Source organism: Gymnoscopelus microlampas, assembly GCF_963454915.1.
Source record: "Gymnoscopelus microlampas genome assembly, chromosome: 14".
Lineage (NCBI taxonomy): Eukaryota > Metazoa > Chordata > Actinopteri > Myctophiformes > Myctophidae > Gymnoscopelus > Gymnoscopelus microlampas.
The window spans coordinates 33,210,225-33,231,620 of NC_139951.1; the positions used below are offsets into that span (position 1 = coordinate 33,210,225).

The following is a 21,396-nucleotide window of genomic DNA, read 5'->3' on the forward strand; positions in this document are numbered from 1 at the left end:
CCCTCTCTCTCTCTCTCTCTCTCTCTCTCTCTCTCTCTCTCTCTCTCTCTCTCTCTCTCTCTCTCTCTCTCTGTGGTTTTTACTGCTGTGTTGACCAATTTCTAGAAGATGGTTTTATTGAGAAACAGTACAGTGCGTGTGTTTGTTTAATGAGACCTCTCATGGTGGCTGAGGTGGAAAGTAACGAAGTACATTTACTCAAGTACTGTACTTAAGCAATTTTAATTTTAAGTAAAAGGTACTTTTACTTTCTCAGAGACAAATGTTGTACTTTTACTCCACTGCAATTATTTGACAACTTCAGTTACTAGTTACTTTGTAGATTTTGATTATTATTACAAAACATACATAATGCATTATTTGAAAATAGACGATCTACAAGCTCACAACGCGCCGCAAAGCGACGCGTTGTGAGCTTGTAGATCTGCTATTGTCAAAGCATTTTCATACATTTGGAAACTTCTGAAATGGGACATTCTGCACAATTAGGAGTTTTACTTTCAGTATTGAAGTATACTTTAATGCGAATACTCTTGTACTTTTACTCAAGTAAATTTAACATGTGCGTTCTTCTTCCACCACTGTGGCTGACTCCCAGCCCTTCTGTTTTCTTTCCTGAGGCATGCCTCTGATTGAGTGCTTTACAGTGAGGTGAACCCCTTTGACACGCCCCCTTTTGTTGCAGGGATCAACATATTAGGCTGTAATGGTGTTTGATGCTTACCTTATCGCTCAGCTGCCAGCCAGCGTTTGTATGGAGAAATCTGTTCCTGCAGGACAGCTTGTTCATTTGTGCCGTTTTAATCGCTCAAAAGTAATTGATGATCCTCAAGAAAGTCAAAGACAGCAGGATTTATTTTCCTAAAACACCTACTGTAGTGGAGTAGAAGTATAAAGTATTGAAAAATAGACATATTCAAATAAAGTAAAAGTACCTCAGAATTTTACTTAAAGGGATATTTCACTTTCAAATAAACTTTTGGTCATTTTATCGTCTACTCAGGCTTTTGTGAGCCCCCAGACAGTTTTTAAGTTGCTTGATTCAGTATTTAGATATTTGATATTCATTTGATCAGACACGCCCCCTTCCTATACAAACCCATTATAACCATGATAGATTCATCAAAAACACCCGTCCTTGGTTCTGGTGACTCATACCGCCCCCTGATACGCGAGGGGGCCGTGTTTTTTCTATTACTTTTTTCATTTGTGGCGTGTCTGATAAAATGAATACCAAATATCTAAATATTGAATAAAGCATCTTAAAAACTGTCTGGGGGGCTCACAAAGGCCTGAGTAGACGATAAAATTACGAAAAGTTTTTTTGAAAGTGAAATATCCATTTAAGTGCAGTACTTGAGTAAGACGCTGAACCCCTAATTGCTCCCGATGAGCCTTGCATGGTTTCCTCCACCATCGGTTTAAGAATGTGTGTGTGAATGGGTTAATGGCACAATCAATGTAAAGCGCTTCGGATAGCATCGCTATATAAATGCACCATTTACCATTTACCCTCATACAGTACAGTACAGATATATCCAGTGGCACCAACAGATGGCCACAAGCGATTCTCAAATCTCAATGACAGTTTGATTTGTCAGAACCAGACAGCAGTAAAATACAGAGCGAGAGGAGCATGTGGTCCAATTCTTTGATTTCTTTTTTCTCCAGTGCTTTCTTTTGAAGCCATCTGAAGGGTCTGTTAAGGCACTCAGCACCAGTAATGACTAAATCCCCTGGGAAACCCCGGAGTACTTTCTCCAAACACTGGCAGTAAGCACTGCTCCCCTCTCCTTCTCCCTTTCCTGCCTGCCTGCCACGCTAAATCCTCTGCCCTTATGCAAGTTCCATTCCATAATGTTACATAATAACTATTTGAAAAATGTGACAACATGATTACAGCCATGAGAATAAAACTCAATGTGGAATATCACTTGGTGGTGCATTTTAAGGCTGATTTCATACTTTCAATAATAGATCTACAAGCTCACGTGAGCTTTTCATCATTTCGCCTACAATGACCTGACCAAAATAGTGACGCCAGGTTGAAAGTGATTAAGAATTTTAGATGATAACGTGGGTTGTATTTTTTAAATACTGAGCATTGATAATCTAAGCTGGCCACACACGATGGATATATGTACTGTACATCTCAGAAGTAAATATTGTACTTTTTACTCCACTACAGTTATTTGAAAACCTTGGTTACAAGTTACTTTGTAGATTTAGTTTATTATTACGAAACATAAATTAACCAATCAACCACTATTTTATACGAAAGTAGCTGATCATTGGTAGGCAGGTTTGGTCATTTCAAACAAGATTTATTGAATATTGAATTATTATACTGTAGCATGCTAACTTTCCAGGAATGGAAAGCCTGGGGTTTCTATTAGCTTGGATTCCCCATCGATGATGTCACTGGTAGGCAGGTTTCTGAACTGTCCACAGCCCTCCTCTGACACATGGACCAAGTAGACAAAAATTGTACCATATTATTATGAGCATTAGTGATGAACCAATTATATGAAGATATGTTTAAAATGGGTGAAGTGGTCCTAAGTAGTACTTCTTCCTCTGCTGATTCATCCTCAGTGAGTCCACATAGTCCACAAATTTCAATTATGAAGCCTCGATAAGTGCAACTCTTCCCTACCCCTTTTTAACAACACTTTTTAAACCAACCATTACATTTTTATCGAAATCACCAGGTGTTCTCTGGCTCTGCCTATAGTAGCTTTTGTTTTGTTTTTTTTCACTTCTGAGATCAGCCAACTATAAATAATAAAGTTAATCTGTGGAGGAGACGGAACCAGGCAACATAATTCATACGTTGGAGCTTTTCAGATTTTTTGACTCCAGTGAGAAATGTGACCCTCTTGTCAGAGAGCTATTTGGTGCTCGCTGGCTGCAGGAAGCTGTCCAGGTTTCCAGGGAGAGGTTTGTCCCTCTGTTCTGCCAGACTGACACCCCTCATAATGAATGTCAGTCGTGTGTCTGTGTGTGTGTGTGTGTGTGTGTGCAGTGTGTTAGATCATGTCCTGATCAGTCCAGTCTTTCATTTTTCATTGGGCCTCAGAAAAACCCAATGACCTGCATAAATTCCCATGATCACAGCATTTCCAAATCGACGACAAAAAAACAGCAACGTTTACAACAAGGGGGATCCTAAATGCTTCAGTAGCATCTTCCGAATGCAGGAAGATAAACAGACAGAAGAGAGGAGTGCACTGTTTATCTATACAATTACAGCTAATGTGAAATAAATGTGGAGTGCTCTCTCAGTCCTCCAGAGCGATCCAGATGCCCCAGTTTAGCCGTGTGGAAAAAAACCTTATAGTCTGGAGGGTTTCTGGGACCCTTTGACTCTGGTGTGAAGAGATGGCTGGGAGAGGTGGATGCAGATGGAGAGAACAGAGACAAGTGGGTAGAGGAAATGATTGAGTTTAGACGTTCAAGGGCAACAGGAGGGAAGCAGAGAAGCATGTGGAGAAGACAGTATTAAGAAGGAGCTCGGAGAGATGAGCATTCAGACCATTCAGCGTTGCACATGATGGCTTTGGCAGCAGAGGAATCAGTGTATACACATTAGACACACGAGAAGATAATTGAGTGCCTTGGCCTGGCAGTCACGTTTGTGTTGGTCTTCTGACTCCTGTGCAATACGTTCAAATGTTTTATTTATGGCTCAGATAATGACGTGCTTCAATGCCATTTTTTTTAAATGACAATTTAAGCATTTTACAATTGAAGCATGTTTATTGATTGAATACTTTTAACATGGTTGGTTATTAACAGTACGGGCAGTGCAGTCAAAAATTATGCTATTTCCATTGTGGTCCATTGTACTCAATTCATCATTTAGCACATTGGTTCTCAAAGTGGGGTCCGGGGTCCTTGGGGGGATACCAGGGGGTCCCCAGAAAAATGTGTTAATAAAGCGTCACAATACTTTTAACCCCTTTATCCATATTTTATACTTTGGCTATTCAAAGATAGCAGATATACAAGATCATAGCACGACATAGAGTGCCGCGCTATGAGCTTGTAGATCTGATATTTTTGAAAAATCTTGTGTGTGCAAATCTTTAAATATTATTTTTTAAAAGGCGAACATTTTTAACTCAAATTTTTGCTTCTAGGGGTCCCTGGCACAACATATTTTCAGGTGGGGGTCCACGGCCTTGACATGAAAAGGTTTGAGAACCACTGATTTAGCAGACACTCTTATACAGAAGGATTTACAAAGTTGAGCTGAGTTGAGTTGAGGAGTGCTCGGGGGTGAGGTGGAGTCTGAGGAGGTGAGTGAAGTTTTGTCAGGGGAGTAATCGTCTGTGCATCCAGAGCACTTTCCTCCCCTGTCATCATCACTACACCTACTGTATGTCTTCACGTTATTACCTGTAATTAGTATCCTGGGCAATTCCTTTCAATATTAATCTAAGTTTAGCACTGACAGATACATCTGGAAAAAATGACTCGATTCAGGTGATGTAAAATGCAATGAGCATATTTGAGACTGTGAAGAGATTTCATTCTAGAAGTGCTTTGGGAAATTGGTGGGAGAGGAGAGGCAAGTAAAACACAGAAGAGAGCAGGGTAGACTTAAGTTATTATTTTGGTTCTGTGTTTAATGTATACAGTAGATGTAACTTATTCTTATTCTTTATTACCAGACATGATAATAATAATAAACATCGCCAATTTGGTGCATCCACACAGTAAAGTGAGGGCTCATTGGTTGGATCTGTTTCCGAATGTCCTGTTCTCATGCAATCCTCAGGGTCCAATGGGGGTGGAATTGCACCCTGAAGTTGTTTGTTAACCGCTAAAAATCTCAAAGAATATGTAACCTAAAATGGCACTGGCTGTGAGAGGCTGTTTCTGTTTCCAAGATTTGTTTTTATTTTCATTCTTATACGCATTTGTGCCTTATTTTAAAATGTATGTCATTGTGGTGGTGAAGAATAACAATTTATCTGGACTGGGGCTGAACAAGGCTGTGTTATAGTTTGTTTATTTGTTACGTACTGTACAGTCAATGGTCTCTAGATTATTCATACTTCTGAACACAACACAAGCTCTTCTAATACTCCACGAGGTGGTTTGGATGATCCGTCACAATGCCATGCTCAGTGTGACTTATGAACACACGTCTTAGCTAATGCAGCCTGTTGTGATCGAATCCCCTAAAGGTCACATTGAAAGTGTTAGCCTAGTCTTTGGCAGTCACCCTGGTCAGAAATAGTGTTAGTGTTGGATGGAAGTGATGTCTGTTGAGGCAGTCTGGGCTTGCTTAGTGTCTCTAGCTTCTTTAGCTCATGTGGGAGTTAGTGGACGGCCATGAACAGACTCCACTGTGCTGCCTGTCTGCACAAGAATTCTGACCACATTGTCAAAATAAAATGTGGGGGGAAATGAGAGAAAGAGAGAGAGAAAAAGAATTCTCAGAAAAACTTTTGTTTTAGTGTTTTTGTGGTTGGATGCCTTCCATGGGCCAGTGGTATTGGCAGGGTGCTTATCCTCAACTGGATCCAGTTCTGGTCATTTTTAGATCCTGTGCTATTTTAGCTTTATATAATCAAGAGAGGTCAGGCTCCATTGCCATACAACACAACAGTATACTTCTGGACACTCTGGTCTTGTCAGACAGGATGCTCTAGTCTACAGTACAATATCTCCGCCAAGCTGGAAGGCCGGGAGGCAGAGATGATGTTTTTGTTTGTGTGTTTGTGTTTCTTTCTGTCTGTGCGCAGCTAATCTTGGAAACCGCTGGTTGGCCTCATGGTGACACTATACCAGGTTAAAGTGTTTCATATAACTCTTGAACCATAGATACAATCAAAATATTCTTTGGGGATCATGGCACAACTCCCCATAGCATACAGTATAGGCCATTCCCATTTCCGCCTAACTAGATTTCCCCCAGTTTTTTCTACTACTCTTAAAAATTTTGGCCAATACTCACACAAATCACTACACATTATCTCTGGAGTGTACCAGAGTTTGCCTTCTAATTTTACTGGCTATAATTGGCTTCCAAAGTTTGTGGGAAGGAAGTATTTAAAAAAAGAAAAAAAAAGAGAGAAATAAATCATGTGTCAACGCTTGTGACTATGTTGGAGTTTGTCTTGGTGTCTCCATTGTGTTTTCACGGAAGTACCTGCATAGTTGTTTGTAATGCAATACAATACCTAATAATGATTCTGCCCGCATCGCTGCTTGATGTTTTACCTCAGATATCGAATGCTTAGTCTACTAGTCATGCAAGTCCGGGTGGCTTCATACAAGAAAATCAGCTGTGCTTTACATCTAAAGCACAATATGCTCCGTTGTTCTTGCTAAGATGAATGGCGTGGCATTGTGGGAATGATGTGGGCGTGGGCATGCAAGAACTTTATATCAATTTTAACATGGACACAAGAGAATAAAAGTGCATTTCTGACTGTGGAATACTGCCTTGTATTCCAACGTCTTTGTGTGGTGCAGCCGAAGGGCTTTGATGGTGGAGCTTAAGGGTTGTGTTTCTGGGAAGAGAACGGCACAAACGTCCAAGGACTTTTCCTTTGCTTGTGTGTGTGTGTGACCTGACATCCTACACCAACGAGCGTCCCTCTGGGAGACACTTGGATCCCGGGAAACTGGGGAGAGAGACACCTGTTTTGGGAGCCAGAGGAGAGAGAGAGGACAGGTTGTTGTTGGTATTGGTTCAGCATTGAGAGTGGACGGGGTAGCTGCCAGTTGCGCTGAGTAACTGTGTGTGTGTGTGTGTGTGTGTGTGTGTGTGTGTGTGTGTGTGTGTGTGTGTGTAGGGAGCTGTAGTGGGTATAGCGGGACGGAGGCTTATAGAGAGAGGCGAGGTAGAAGAGAGGTTGACGAAGAATGTTTGGATTTCAGCAGCATAGTATTAGTATATGAAAAGAGAAGGGGGTGTGGGATGGTGGGCTTAGAGTAGAGAAAGAGCATGAGAAGAGGGGGAGATAAAGAACCGTGCAGGCTGACAGATTAAGGAGCTGTGGGAGGCAACGGGGCAGGTGTGCAGAGTGTTTCCAGAGCTGTATGCACGGCACGCAGCGAGGAAGAGGAGTGCTTGGAGAGGAATCGGCTGACCGGAACAAGAGTGGGATACCTTTACAGTAACAAGGGAAGTGGAACAACAACAACAACAATCCAGAACATCCAACTTTCTTTTAGCCAGTCAAAGTGGAGCCAAAGGGGAGTGTTGCAGGAGTACAGTAAGTTTGTCTTCCAACGTCAGAATCAAGGCAGTGCAGGTGAGGTGTTGGGTTACCACAGAGGTGAGGTGTGTACAGTACAGTACGAGGCGTTTTACGGTATACAAGATAAAGTGAGATGGAGGCGATGTCTGCGAGGCGCCGGCAGCGTTGCCACTCCCTCTCTGACGACTCAGAGGAGGCCAATGGGAACCAGCTGCAGGTGGAACCTGGCCCGGAACCAGAACCACCAGAAGACCTGGACTGGGATAGCTATAGCGCCGCACTGGAGCACAGACTAGCAGCTGTGGGTATCTCTCTCTCTCTCTCTCTCTCGTGTGTGTGTGTGTGTGTGTGTGTGTGTGTGTGTGTGTGTGTGTGTGTGTGTGTGTGTGTGTGTGTGTGTGTGTGTGTGTGTGTGTGTGTGCGTGTGCGTGTGCGTGTGCGTGTGCGTGTTTATGTGTATGTGCGTGTGTGCGTGTGTGTGTGTGTGTGTGCACCTACAACTTGTGCGCCTAATGCAGAAGTCATGAATGAACACGTCCTACCTGCCTACACCTGTTCTAGGGTTAAGGGTGAATGGTGACACGGTCATACGGTGCAAATAACTTGGGGCCCAGTGCACCAAAGTAAGAACGGTATTGGCCGAGATCAATTTTAAAAAGCAAAGTCTCGGTTAAGAGCACAAGCCAAGCACTTTTATGGAAATAAATGCAGATGGAAATGTAGTCCACTGATGATATGATGAATTTGCCCACATATTTGGGTATGTTATTAGCCGACTGCAGATGCCTTGCCCATGATGACCGGTTCATAAGAAAACAGTGGTAATCGCAACAGACTCTCACAATCAGCCCTTTTTGACAAAATGATGTACTGCTCAGTAGAACCTGCTTATCGGGTCCGGTCCACACGTCACAGAGCTGCATTATATTAACGAGGAGGCAGGCTAATGAGTCAAACGTTTCGTATTTGACTCGGGGGAGGATAAGTTGCAGCTTGTAGCATAGCCTATGGTAAGAATTCAAATATGAGCCTGCTACTGTATCTCTCTGCCTTTGCTTTTATCCTCTGTACAGAAATGTTCCTTAAATGTCTCCTTGAGTCTAAACTGTTTTCCTTTTCATATCTCCAATTTATCTACTCCCTTTTTCACCTTGGCTTTCTGCCTTAACCTCTGATATTTATTATGTCAGTCGTTCTCAAGCTTCCAACCTCCTTTTCAACCCATGCAATCCGGGAACGTATCTGTGTGTCATTTTAGATTTGAGCCATAACCATTATTTTATACTTTGGCTATTCAAAAATAGCAGATATACAAGCTCATAGATCTACTATTTTTGAAAAATCTTCAACATTTGTGCAAATCTTTGAATACATACAGTATAATTTTTTTTTTCAAACAACATTTTTAACTCAAATCTTTGCTTCTGGAGGTCCCTGGAACAAAAATATTTAACAAATGTTCGCTTTAAAAAATATACAATATATTCAAAGATTTGCAAACAATTTCACGACTTTTCAAAAATAGCAGATCTACAAGTTCATAGCGCGGCACCGAACTTGTAGATCTGCTATTTTTAAATAGCCAAAGACATCTTAAAATGACACAGATGCGTTCCCAGATTGAATGGGGGTCAAACACACACTTTTGCCGCATATAACATGCAGAAAGAATCATATTGCATGACACACGGTATATTCCTTTATCTGAAACCAAACCACCTCATCATGTCCTCCTCACCCCCACCTCCTCCTCCTCCGGCCAGGAGCAGGAGAGCGCCCAGGCGTCGGAGCAGCGCTGTGCCCAGCTGGAGAAGGCCCGGCGCGGGCTGGAGCTGGAGGTGTCGGGCCTGTCCGAGCGCCTGGACGAGGAGGAGGCGTGCTCGGCCGAGCTGGCGCTCCACCGGGAGAGGCTGGAGGCGGAGTGCGGCAGCCTGAGGCGGGACCTGGACGAGCTGGAGAACGCCCTGACCGCCACGGAGAGGGACAAACAGGTAATATCAAAAAAAATGCACAGTTGGTTCTTCCTCGTCCAGCACTTTTCTATTTTTCTCTCTCTCGCTCCTTCGCACAATCCCTTGCTCTATGCTTCTCCTCGGTGTCGTGCTCCGTTAACACATCCGGGAACACGTCTGTGTCATTTTAGATGTTGTTTGGCTGTTAAAAAAAATAGCAGATCTACAAGCTCATAGCGCGGCACTTTTTGAAAACAAAATCGTGAAAATGTGTGCAAATCTTTGAATATAATGTATTCATTTTTAACTCAAATCTTTGCTTCTGGGGGTCCCTGGAACAAAACATTTTGAGAAGTCCGCGGACAAATACATATCATTTTGGGGGTCCTTGACATGAAAAATGTTTGAGAACCACTGATATTAAAGCAACATACTTAAAAAAGAAAAAAAAATGTTTAATAGATTTAGAAGACATTCATTTTGTAGAACCCTCAGAAGCAAAGTTTTGAGTTAAAAATGTTTTCACGATTAAAAAAAAAAAATCTACAAGCTCGTAGTGCAGCACTCGGTGCCATGCTATGAGCTTGTATATCTGCTATTTTTGAATAGCCAAAGTATAAAATAATGGTTCTATCTAAAAATCTAAAATGACACAGCATATGCGTTTCCAGATTGAATGAGTTAATAGCAGATCTTTTTTTTTGTTGATATTTTTGGGGCTTTTCAGCCTTTATTCAGATAGATAGTACAGTAGAGTTTAGCAGGAAACACAGGGAGTGACATGCAGCAAAGGCCGTCGGGCTCAGGAATCAAACCTGCGACACGCAGTAGAGCCTATATGTGGTATGCGCCATCGGCAGCCCCGTATTTCCGGCATACAACACCAGCGTCGTATAAAGTATAAAGCAGGCTTTCTGAAACGTATTCATGTGAATAACCCCCAAATAAAATGTTGGCCGCGAACCCCCATCTGCAATCCTTTTGTGCCAGGGACCCCACGTACAAGATTTCTGTTGTTAAAATGTTTCAGAAATATTCCAAATTCTTCATATTTTCTTTCAAGATCGGCTCATTTCAAATATCTGGACATATATAGAGTTAAAGTGGTTGAACTGATTTTGATGCAGCTGCAGTATATTAACTAATTAGCTGGGGCCTCCCTGAGCCTTCCTCAAGGAACCCTGAGAGGGTCCGCAAACCCCACTTTGAGAACCACTGTCATAGACCATATTCACACGGTGGCCATGTTTCTATGAAGTCAATGAAAGTAGCCACCCCGGGTGGCGGCACTTTCAATGTTAAATTCCAATATGGCCGCCGTGTGAATATGGTCTATAGCATCCCGCAGGACAACAAGACATATAGCTGAGGACAGTCTGTACAGAATGAGGGAGATGGTTAAAGGGATAGTTAATGCATAGTTAAATACTTTTTTTCTATCGATTAGTCACCCCATGGAGACTTGAATTCAAGGATATTGTCGCATTCCTAAGCCAATAATTTCATGACCAGCGGACCGGTAGGCAGCGTTCCGGTAGGAGACACAAAGGAGACTCTTTGTGTCTCCTGCCGGAACAGCTGCCAGTCATCAAATTATGGCTTAGGAATGCGACAAAAACAAAAACATATCCATGAATTCAAGTTTCCATGGAGTGACGAATAGATAGAAAAAAAGTCATTTTGGGGGTGAACTATCCCTTTAAAGAAAGACAACTCTCTAGAGAATAAGAACATAATCTTTTAGTTTTTTTTTGTGTATTTTTGTTGTATTTATTGGATAGAATTTGACAGAGGGGGAGCATAAGGTAGCTACAGTACGTGTGCCATTATTTTGTCTCTCTTCTCTGACCTACTTACCGCGTGCAGGACACCACCGTGCGGAATTCACAGCGTTCATAGCGTCTCCCCATTGATTCTATTCCTCGTGCTCGTCCCCGAAGGGACGCCGGGCCATTGTACGGCCCATTACGAAGGCTCCTGTCTCCTGTCTGTGGAGACTGAGAGAGAGTAACAAGCAGAGAGGCTGCTTTGACATCTACTGTTACCATCCCTCAGCAGTATTTTCTATCTATCTAATTGAGGTGTATTATGGGATTAAGATGCTATCTTGGTTCAAGAATGCTTAAAAGAATGTACTGCATTTTCACCGCAAGACCTGTGCCAGTGGAGAAAAAAAAAAGAAGAGTCCTGTGTGTGGCATTCGTTGTTTGCAGGAAGGCAGCGGTTTCAATCACAACATATTTCTGTATCTTTCCTTTTACATGTTGTCTTAACCACCATTCGCAATTTGATCCTGGCGTACGCCTCCGAAGGAAGCGCGTTCTTAAATTCCCCAGTGATGTGAAACCTTCGGTGTGGTAAAAGATGTTTTAAAGGAAAGATTGTGAGGGAAAAATCAACAAGACCAGGCCTGCCCCCATGTGACACATGGCTCTGAGGCATGAAACTGACATGACTTTATGTTAAATGTCTAGGGGTATTTGTTACTGTAATCCAAGTTACTCTGAATGGACATGATTTATTTATAGTTTTCCTACAGGGGCAAATTGTTTGAACAGAGCACAATGAGCCATTTGTTCTGAAGGATGTATCATGGCTATTATGTGAATAATTCATCTTTTCTTTTTGCTTTTTCTTCTTTTTTTTCTTTGAACAAGTAAGTAGAAATACTCTTCCCATGATGTTTCGCTGACCTCTCCTCCTGCTCTCTGCTCTCTCTCTCTCTCTCTCATCCACCCCCACTGGCTCATGCACATGTGTGGTGGGAAAAGTACTGACATTTTTTACTTAAGTAAAAGTATCAATACTGCAATGTAGAAATACTACTAGATTTACTTAAGTTTAAGTACAAAAGTATTGGTATCGAAATGTACTTAAAGTACCAAAAGTAAAAGTACGCGTTGTGCAGAATGTCCCATTTCCCAAGTTTTCAAATGTGAAAAAATCTTTTTTTAAATAGCAGATCTACAAGCTCACAATGGGTCTGACAGAGATCGTCTATTTTCAAATGGCTGAAATGTACTGTATATAGGGCTGAAGTGGTTAGTGTATGTTTTCAAATAATTGTAGTGGAGTAAAAGTACAATATTTGCCTCCGAGATGTAGTGGAGTAGAAGTAAAAGTACCGAAAGTTGGAAATACTCCAGTAAAGTAAAAAATACCTCAACATTTTACTTAAGTACAGTACTTGAGTAAATGTTACTTAGTTACTTAACATCACTGGCACACATGTGTGGTGGAAACCTCTGACAGCTTCCAAAACATCCACGCTTGTCTCATTAGGTCCTGGTTGTTTCAAATGAAGAGCAGGAATGCCACATGCATGAGGAAGACTTTGATGTTGACTAGAAGAAAAAAAAAAAGTTTGGGTAGTGACATGTGTTTAGTCGTAAAATATATCATTGTTTTTTACGGTGTGGCTGACGAAGCCGTACAGATCGGAATCACTGTTTCACAATCGCGTCGTTATTGTTTCCGCACAGGGAAAATACTTAGGCTGGATTTATACTTGGGTGTGCGACACGATGCAAAACCAAGTATAAATCCCACATTAGCACTCTCTCAGAATGGACTGAATAAGACCTAATTCTCTGGATGATATATGTGGAAGAAACAGACAAATTGTGATAAAAGCAAGATTTTCCCTTTTTTTCTATGAGTTTCACAACTAACTAACTTGTTTATTTTTTGCTGTATTTTAATCTGAAATTCATTTAAAAAAAAAAATCTTTGTGATTTCGAAAGTGCAAAAAAAAAAAGGTTTTTATTAACATATTAAAAAATAAACGTGACTAAATGTTAACATGAACTCATTTGACTTTTCATTATCAATATTATTAGAGGATATGAATTCATATACACTTTATAACATGTTCAAGCCTGCTGTCTCAATGTCTTTATAATCCCTAGTGATTCATATTCTGCTCTGGGTTTGTCTCTGCATGACCTCCCCATCTCTCTCTCTCTCTCTCTCTCTCTCTCTCTCTCTCTCTCTCTCTCTCTGTCTCCCCCCTCTTTCTCTTTCTCTCTCTCTCTCTCTCTCTCTCTCTCACACACACACACACACACACACACACACACACACACACACACACACACACACACACACACACACACACACACACACACACACACACACACACACACACACGCACACGCACAGTCTTCTGACACAGAGGTGAGGAGGCTATCAGAGGAGCTGTCCCAGAGAGATGAGCTGGTGCAGAAGCTCCAGAAGGAGAAAGAACATCTGGTGGAGCTCAGCCAGGTAAGAGACACAAACACACCATAACACAACCGCCGCAGGGGTCCCTGGAAGGCCAAAGGTCAAGGGTCATTGATCGGGACGGGGAAACCAAACCAGTTGGACATTGTGGGAGCATTCCAACATGATTGTCCTCTTCAGGGTTATGGTACTGAGTGGCTTTTAACCCATTAAGACCTGTGGCCCATTATACTAATGCCTTCTAAAGGGCCCTTTCTGTGTGGAAGTTTGCATGTTCTCCCCGTGTCCCCTAGGGCAGTGGTTCTCAAACGTTTTCATGTCAAGGACCCCCAAATTGACGCTTAATTAGCCTGTGGACCCCCATTTGAAAAGCTAGCTGTGATTTTCAACCATTTAAATTTTAAGGACCCCCAGTTTGACATGCATTAGGCTACGGACCCCATTTAATGGCATTTCTATCTCTGGGACCCCGATTTATATTGTAAAATCAATGTTAATTTATCTCTGAGAGTGTACAAATGGAATCATTTGGTTCTATTTGTACACTCTGAGTTACAAACCCATAAGGGTCAATTTAGCTGGGGACCCCCTGGAACTCCCTCAAGGACCCCTGGGGTCCCCGGACCCCACTTTGACCCCACTTTGAGAACCTACCTATTGGGTAGGTACCCTCACAAAAAACATGCAGTAATCCTGATCTCTATACTACCTCCCCCTGGTCAGCCGGGGCGCCTGATGGAGGGGAAGAGGTTGGAATAACGTGTTCCTTCCACGCGCTACGTCCTACCGGGGAACCCCCCCCCCCCCCGTCAGGTGACAAGAAGCGGCTTGCTCACTCCTCATGCATTTGAGCTCAGTTCGGGGCCCTCCCTAGGCTGGCAGAGGGAGAGTAGCGCCCAGGATTACAAGCTTAGGCAATTGGCACTGGGTGAAAAATGGGTTACAAAATCGTGGGATAAAAATGTGTGGAAAAATAAATAAATCACTAATGCCTTCTAAATCAGTAGTTCTCACACTTATTTATATTTTTCGAAAATGTCCAAAAATATCAGATGTACAAGCTCGCTGCGCGGCACGAAGTGACGCGCTGTGAACTTGTATATCTGCTATTTTTGAAAAGCCAACGCTAAAAATCTAAAAAATGACAGACACCGATGCTTTCCCGGTTTTAATGGGTTAAAGCAGTGTGAAGGTTTTTGGTCTTATGGGTGTGAGTTGTTGTAACTCATAGATTTGTCACATTTGTTAACGTACGACGTGGTGTGATGTCTTTCTCTCTCGCTGCTGGAGCGAAACGTGGGGAAAGTGGAACCATATGAGACCGAGCCAAAACTGGCACTTATGATAAATGTCCTCCCTATCTGCACGCACGCACCCACACACGCACGGACACGTACACACTCACACCCGGGCCCCGCTGTGCTTTCCAAAGTATTACACACGCTTCAAACAGTAAATCCCGGGCCCCTGCAACCTCATCACATTCTATGGCGACTACTATAAGAGGCCCCCCCGTGCCATAATGTTTGCCAGATGCCTTGACCAACGGTAGCTAGCCTGGTTCTCGATGTAACTTGTGACGGCAATTTAGAATCAGTCCCATTATCATCCTACTGTTTATTGAACATGTCTTGTGTTATGGATGGAGCCCGGGATACAAAGGGAAGATTGTGGAAGAAACTTCTGAAGGTTTTATAATCATTAGATAAACTTGTACAGCTGTTTCGGTTTGTTTGGCTAAAGAAATCCTTTTTTTTTTCACCAGATGGCCCAAACTCATTTGTACCGCACTGACGGAGAGAAAGGGAGGGCTCTCTGATGAAACAGGGGATCACTCTTCTCTTTACATACATTTTCCATTCAAGTAAACGAAGTCCCATCTTCTCATTGAATGTGGCTGACAGATGCGTGTGAAGCGAAGGGGTTCGTGGGGGGGGGGGGCGGGGGGTAGTGATTTAGGGACACATGTGCCGACCAGCCTCAGCCATCTTGTTTCATCCCCAACAACAGCAGGCCATTGAGGACTTGCAGAGCGAGGAGGAGAAGGTGAACCTTCTGACCAAGGAGAGGGCCAAGATGCAGATGCAGACCGAAGAAGTGAGTTCATTGTTGATATTCTTCTGTGTCGTCCATGTGTCCTCGTATAGCTTTATCCCAGTGTTCAGCAGATGCCACACACACTCGCTTCACTGATTTTAGACAGTGGTTAATGCATTGTGACTGTGATGTAAGCGTGATGAGGGCTTGCTTTCAGACCCAATTTATGAAATGGCTTCGCATGTGTTAATTAAAAACGAAGTAAAACCACATTTATTTCACATGTATTTTTCTCCTTTGCATTGTCAGCTGGAGTACCAGTTGGAGGCGGAGCGGCGGCAGCGCGCGGAGCTAGAGAAGAGCAGGAGGAGGCTGGAGGGAGACAGCAGGTCCACCTTGGAGAGTCTGGGAGAGATGGAGAAGATGAGGAGCAGCCTGGAGGAGCTCATGAGAAAGTCAGTCAATTATTTAAGTCAAGTGCACACATGGACTGGTGGTGACCGCTTAATATGTTAACTAAAGTTCCTGTCCGCCACCGCAGAGACTGTGGGGTTTGAATCCTCCGCATTGCCTCTGGCTTGGCCGAGCGTCCATACGAACCAAGCGTCAAGCAAGCTCCGCTGGATTTGAGGCTAAATAGGTCATTATCAGCATGCGGTTCCCATTAATGGCCCAGCAGATGTCACTATTTCAACTAAAAGAACACGAATCAGCCTGTTATAGTGCCACCATGAGGCTGATTTGAAAAATTTCAAGTGGCATTTCTTCCTCGGGCCAGTGGGAATGTGCATGCATAATGTCATGGAAATCGCACACTGTTGTTCATTATTTGAGGTATTTTGTTAAAAACGGACCAAACCTGCAAACGTTGGAAGCCAATCTTAGCCAATCAGGATGGAATATAAAAAATCTGAAAGACGCGTTTTGTTTAATGACGATAGAGATACTGTGTGCTGATTTGTGTGATGTTTGGACAAAATATGTAGGAGTAATACCAAGAAAATGTGTTTAGCAAAAGTCGGCCTCCTGGTGGCGCTATAAACGGCCGAACTGAAAAATTTGGGGCAAAGGTTCTGCTCTGGCATCCATGGAGTGTGCGTTCACAGTTTCGCTGCCATCGACTCGACGGTGCCGGAGATTAGCTGTTCACAGACAGACGGACACACGCACAGACGGATGGACGGACAGGGTGCAAAACATCTCTGCCACGCCTTCGGCCTGGTGGAGACAAAAATAAAACATCACTCATGCACTAGATGAAGTCCTATTGGGTAAACCCTGAAGAAATAAAGCTAGTTCTGGATGTCGTATGCATGACTTCCAGTTAGTCTATGAACTACCTATTTCTACATTACAGGATCTGATCCAATCTGGTACAATAACCAGAAAGTAAAAACGACAACATGGACCTATAATACTGTACCTAAATTGCTTGTGATGCTCCAGACTTGAAGCGAAAGAGCTCTGGTTGTCTGCACAGAGCTGTGTTATCTAAACTTTGAGGGGCAGGGCCCCCCGGGCGCTCATTGAACGGTCCCGACAAGTTGGTATCTGCCCTCTGTAACACGAGAGCAAAGGCATTTACTATACTATACCTGGAAATAAGGACCAACCGCAGACAGGGACCATTCCACACACACACACACACACACACACACACACACACACACACACAGACACACACACACACACACACACACACACACACACACACACACACACACACACACACACACACACACACACACACACACACAGGAAAAACACACATATAGTGACGTAGTTTGAACTTGTAGATTGCCTATTTTCACTATTTCTTTCGCATATGTGTCATTTTAGATTTTAGCTACAACCATTTATACTTTGGCTATTCAAAAATAGCAGATATACAAGCTCATAGCGCGGCACCGATTTTGCCTATAATGACCTTCTCAAAATAGTGACGCCAGGTTGAAAGTAGTTAAGTCCGAGTAAAAATGGACCCCGTAGGGGTGCAGTAGGAGTAACACACATACCGTACCCTATAATTGCTGAACAATAACATAGCTGTAAAATGAAAGCGGGTTCCTCTTTGACGTCAGTGACCCCACGCTGCACGGCCTTCTGCTTCACTTTGAACATTAATCAAATGAGTGACTCACTCTGTTGCTATGGTGATCTGTGGTCTCAAACAATCCCCAGCGCGCCTCGGACCAAATGAAATCTGTCATTCAACTTTGCTCACCCTCTCTCTCTCTCTCTCTCTCTCTCTCTCTCTCTCTCTCTCTCTCTCTCTCTCTCTCTCTCTCTCTCTCTCTCTCTTTCTCTCTCTCTCTCTCTTTCTCTCTTCTTTGAAGGAGAGATCTGGAGATAAGCAATACCAGCACCAAGCTAGAGGCGGAGGAGGCCCTCAACATTGGACTGCAGAGGCAGAGCAGAGACATGCAGGTAGGGTGCGTGTGTGTGTGTGTGTGCGTGCGTGCGTGCGTGCGTGCGTGCGTGCGTGCGTGCGTGCGTGCGTGCGTGCGTGCGTGCGTGTGTGTGTGCGTGTGTGTGTGCATGCATTAACACATACTGTCTCTGTATTCAATGTATGAGCAAATGCTTGCATGTGGATACATACACATACTGTATGCACACTCATACTGTACAAAGAATAGTGCAAGTGTGCATGTGATACTGTATGTGCATTTTATATAGTGAATTGTCTGAACACTGGATACATTGGAATGAGAATCAGTTTATTGTCAGAGTGCATTCACACATGCAATGGAATTCGACTGGGTAGGATGCTCTCTTTCGTTATCAGACAATGCAGTTGTACAGTACAATAAAAAAAAGAATATGCACATTTAAACGACTTTATCTTTATAAGGACTCGGTGCCCTGTTAGGCAGCAGTGTACAGAAAATCACAGACAACATCAACAGGATACAGCACTATAGCTGAACTGTACAGTAGGTGGATGGATGCTTTGCGTGCGTGCGTGCTAGAGGGACATTACCGGGGACTCAGCCATATAGCTTTCAGGATGCTGTAAAGATGCATTCCTACCTTTCAACAGCAGTGCTGGGCCCTGCGCTGTGATTGGTCCGTCGATTGCGCACAGTTCCCCCGCCTGTCAGGGAGATGGCTAAAACATACCTCCTGCATTCAACCTGATAACCATCTTCTGTCCTCCTGTCCCGTGTACGTGTACGGAGGGGCGGGGGCATTCCCGCCTCTAATACAGATGTTAACCCTTCCTAGATCCCCCTCTGCAGAACGTTGACAAGGGTCTACGAGCACTTGATTATACCCCACACTTCTACCTGTACTGTGTGTGTCTTGATGTAATTGTTGGTAATTGGATGACATCGACCACTTATTTCTTGGGATTTTATACAATAGGACAGGGGTCTTCAACGTTTTCAGGCCAAGGACCCCCTAGCTGAGAGAGAGTTGAAGCAGGGACCCCCTCTACAGTATATTGTATAAAATTGTGTTTCAGATTAAACTTTTTTTTGTTTACTTGGTCTGCTCTTTTTTCCCTCTGCACCTAAAACTCTTTGCCAAAAATAGTCGTTCTACAAGCTCACAACGCCTCGCAGCGCGAGGCGTTGTGAGCTTGTAGATCTGCTATTTTTGGCTAAAGCTCTCCTCAGAAAAGCAATGCTAGGGTTCAAGTGGTTATGGCAAAATATAAAAAAAAAAAATCAGATCACACAAAGATTTGGCAGACCCCCTGTACTAACTCTGAGGACCCCTTAGGGGTCCCGGACCCCCTGTTGAAGACCCCTGCAATAGGAGAAACATTAAGTGTCAGTGGGTTTCAGCGTTCATTTCCACTGTGAGCTTGGTAACAGAGAAGGCAGCAGGTTCTTCACATAAATGCGCACAGTACTTAACAGTTTCATTTCTGTTTTCTGATTCATATGCCCCGGGGAACATAGTCATATCCTAATGAGGAGTCAGTCATAGTTTAATTCTATTGGCTTCAATGGTGTTATATTTGCTGTGGTCTTCACAAAGTGATTTAAACCGCCACAGGTCTCTCAACGAGAGTGAAGTTTATACTAAAGCGTTTTGATTCTTTACTGTAAATCTTTCTGTGTCATCGGTGAGATAGAATCACACATGTCTGTCTTTGAGCTTTTATCTGCGTCACTGGAGCTTGTGTGGGAGATAATGTGTTTTGTCTGTCCCCGTTCCTCAGAGAGAAGGGGATGTGTAAAGTGAGATTGCAGAGAGTGAGTGAGAGAGAGAGAAAGCAAGGGAGCAAAAAGGATGGAGAGAGAAAGAGCAGATAAAATGCCGTACCTTCAGAGAGAGTGAGAGAGAGAGAGCGAGAGCCTCGGTTTGTGTGTTTGTGAAGTTCAGGTAACGCTCCTAATGTTTGCAACTGAAGGACCCTGATGTTTCATCCAGGGGTTTGAGAAGGTAAAAAAAAAAATAAAGAGTGTCTTTGTATGTCGGCTGTCTCTGATCGGAGGAGTGAAAGGCGATCTGTGCGTCTTTAAAGGTTGGACATGTTTTCACATTTTACCGTAGCTTTGGCATTCTCTTTATGTCACAATGAGGCCTTTATGTGTGTGTGTGTGTGTGTGTGTGTGTGCGTGTGTGTGTGTGTGTGTGTGTGTGTGTGTGTGTGTGTGATCCACTGTGGATCGGGACATGTCCCCCCCCCCCCGCTGATAAAGATGCAGGTGGACAGGCAGATGCTGGACAACAAGGCCAGCCGATTGGCCGGCCCCTCTTGTCCTCCCGCCCACTCACCGTCTGGTTTTGATAGAAAAAAGGTCACATGAATATGTCCACATACTGAGTGTGCATTGTGGCTCAGTGGAATCAAAGAGATAGCTTTGTGTGTGCAACGTTTATGATGAAGCTTGCCTCCCCCTCCGCCCTCCTGCACTGTAATTCAAAGCAGTTGGGTTGTAGGGAGTATGCTGGGGGCTGCAGGCATGCTGGCTAGCTACTCTCCTACAGTGTTGGGGGGGTAGGGGGGGGTTAGCTTAGCCCCCATGCCCTTTAGTGGGTTTAGTACATGGTCATAAAGCAGTTATATACAGTGCCACAGTGCTGTAAATGGGTCACCGTGGCATGCCCCCAGCCTAGCAGATAAAGTTCAGTCTTACCCTGTTGTCTGTCCAGATCAGATATTACACAGTGGTGATGTTACAGCAGATTGTGCTTATACGTGGTAAATGTAGTTGCTTCTCCCCCATTTTCTTAAAGCTACAATTCTGACAGAGAGAGAGAGAGAGAGAGGTTATTTCAACGATGTCCAAACTACAATACAATAAAGATGGCAGCGCATCTTGTGTCCATTCTGGTGTCGCCGTCTGCTACAAATAATGTAAGAACACCAGTTGGTGTTCTGCCCGACACCATGGACCACCTCTAACCACTGCAGATATGTTAGTCATATTATATTAATATACTCTACCACTGTAGTTCACTCCAAATTTGTTTTTGTGCCAGGGACCCCCAGAAGAGAAGATTTATGTAAAATGAAATTTGAATTATTCAAACGTTTCCAAACATTTTCGATATTTCTCAAAGATTTTCCAAAATAGCAGATTGTGAGCTTGTAGATCTGCTGTTTTTGAATAGCCAACGTTTAAATGGATAAAGTGGTTAACATTATTGTGGTGCTGCATTAACTGCTTTTAACTGCTGGGGACCCCCTGGTAACCCCCCAAGGACCCCTGGGGGTCCCCGGACCCCACTTTGAGAACCAATGCTCTACCATACAGATACATAACATGATGTTTTATTCATTAAAATAGGTCCTAGATCGTGGCCTTAAAACTAGAGGTCATCGTGATGATGTGAAAAAGATATGTCTTTGATTTGTCTTTCAACGCGAAGCCACGGCCATCTGCGCAGGAAGCTGCTACCACGTAAACAGTTCATAACACTGATTTGACCTCACCTATAAGACGCACCGTAAAAGCTCCAGTCTCACAGGAGCTGTCATCACTCGGTGATCTGTTCAGCC

The 21,396-nt window shown here is 43.4% G+C and overlaps 1 protein-coding gene across 6 annotated transcripts in view; it reads left to right on the forward strand.

The window, feature by feature from the left end:
- LOC311061035 (myosin heavy chain, skeletal muscle) overlaps nucleotides 1-21,396 on the forward strand; it is a 72,668-nt gene that overhangs the window by 10,439 nt on the left and 40,833 nt on the right. For 2 of the 6 annotated variants that reach the window (XM_084079512.1, XM_084079511.1), the window contains exons 2-6: nucleotides 8,984-9,211; nucleotides 13,335-13,439; nucleotides 15,408-15,494; nucleotides 15,744-15,889; nucleotides 17,771-17,861. In XM_084079512.1, the coding sequence (XP_083935638.1) occupies nucleotides 8,984-9,211; nucleotides 13,335-13,439; nucleotides 15,408-15,494; nucleotides 15,744-15,889; nucleotides 17,771-17,861 (657 nt within the window). Of the gene's footprint in view, nucleotides 1-6,925; nucleotides 7,522-8,174; nucleotides 8,231-8,983; nucleotides 9,212-13,334; nucleotides 13,440-15,407; nucleotides 15,495-15,743; nucleotides 15,890-17,770; nucleotides 17,862-21,396 lie in introns of those variants that run through there. The other 4 variants (XM_084079509.1, XM_084079510.1, XM_084079514.1 and 1 more) reach the window with 4 other exon arrangements.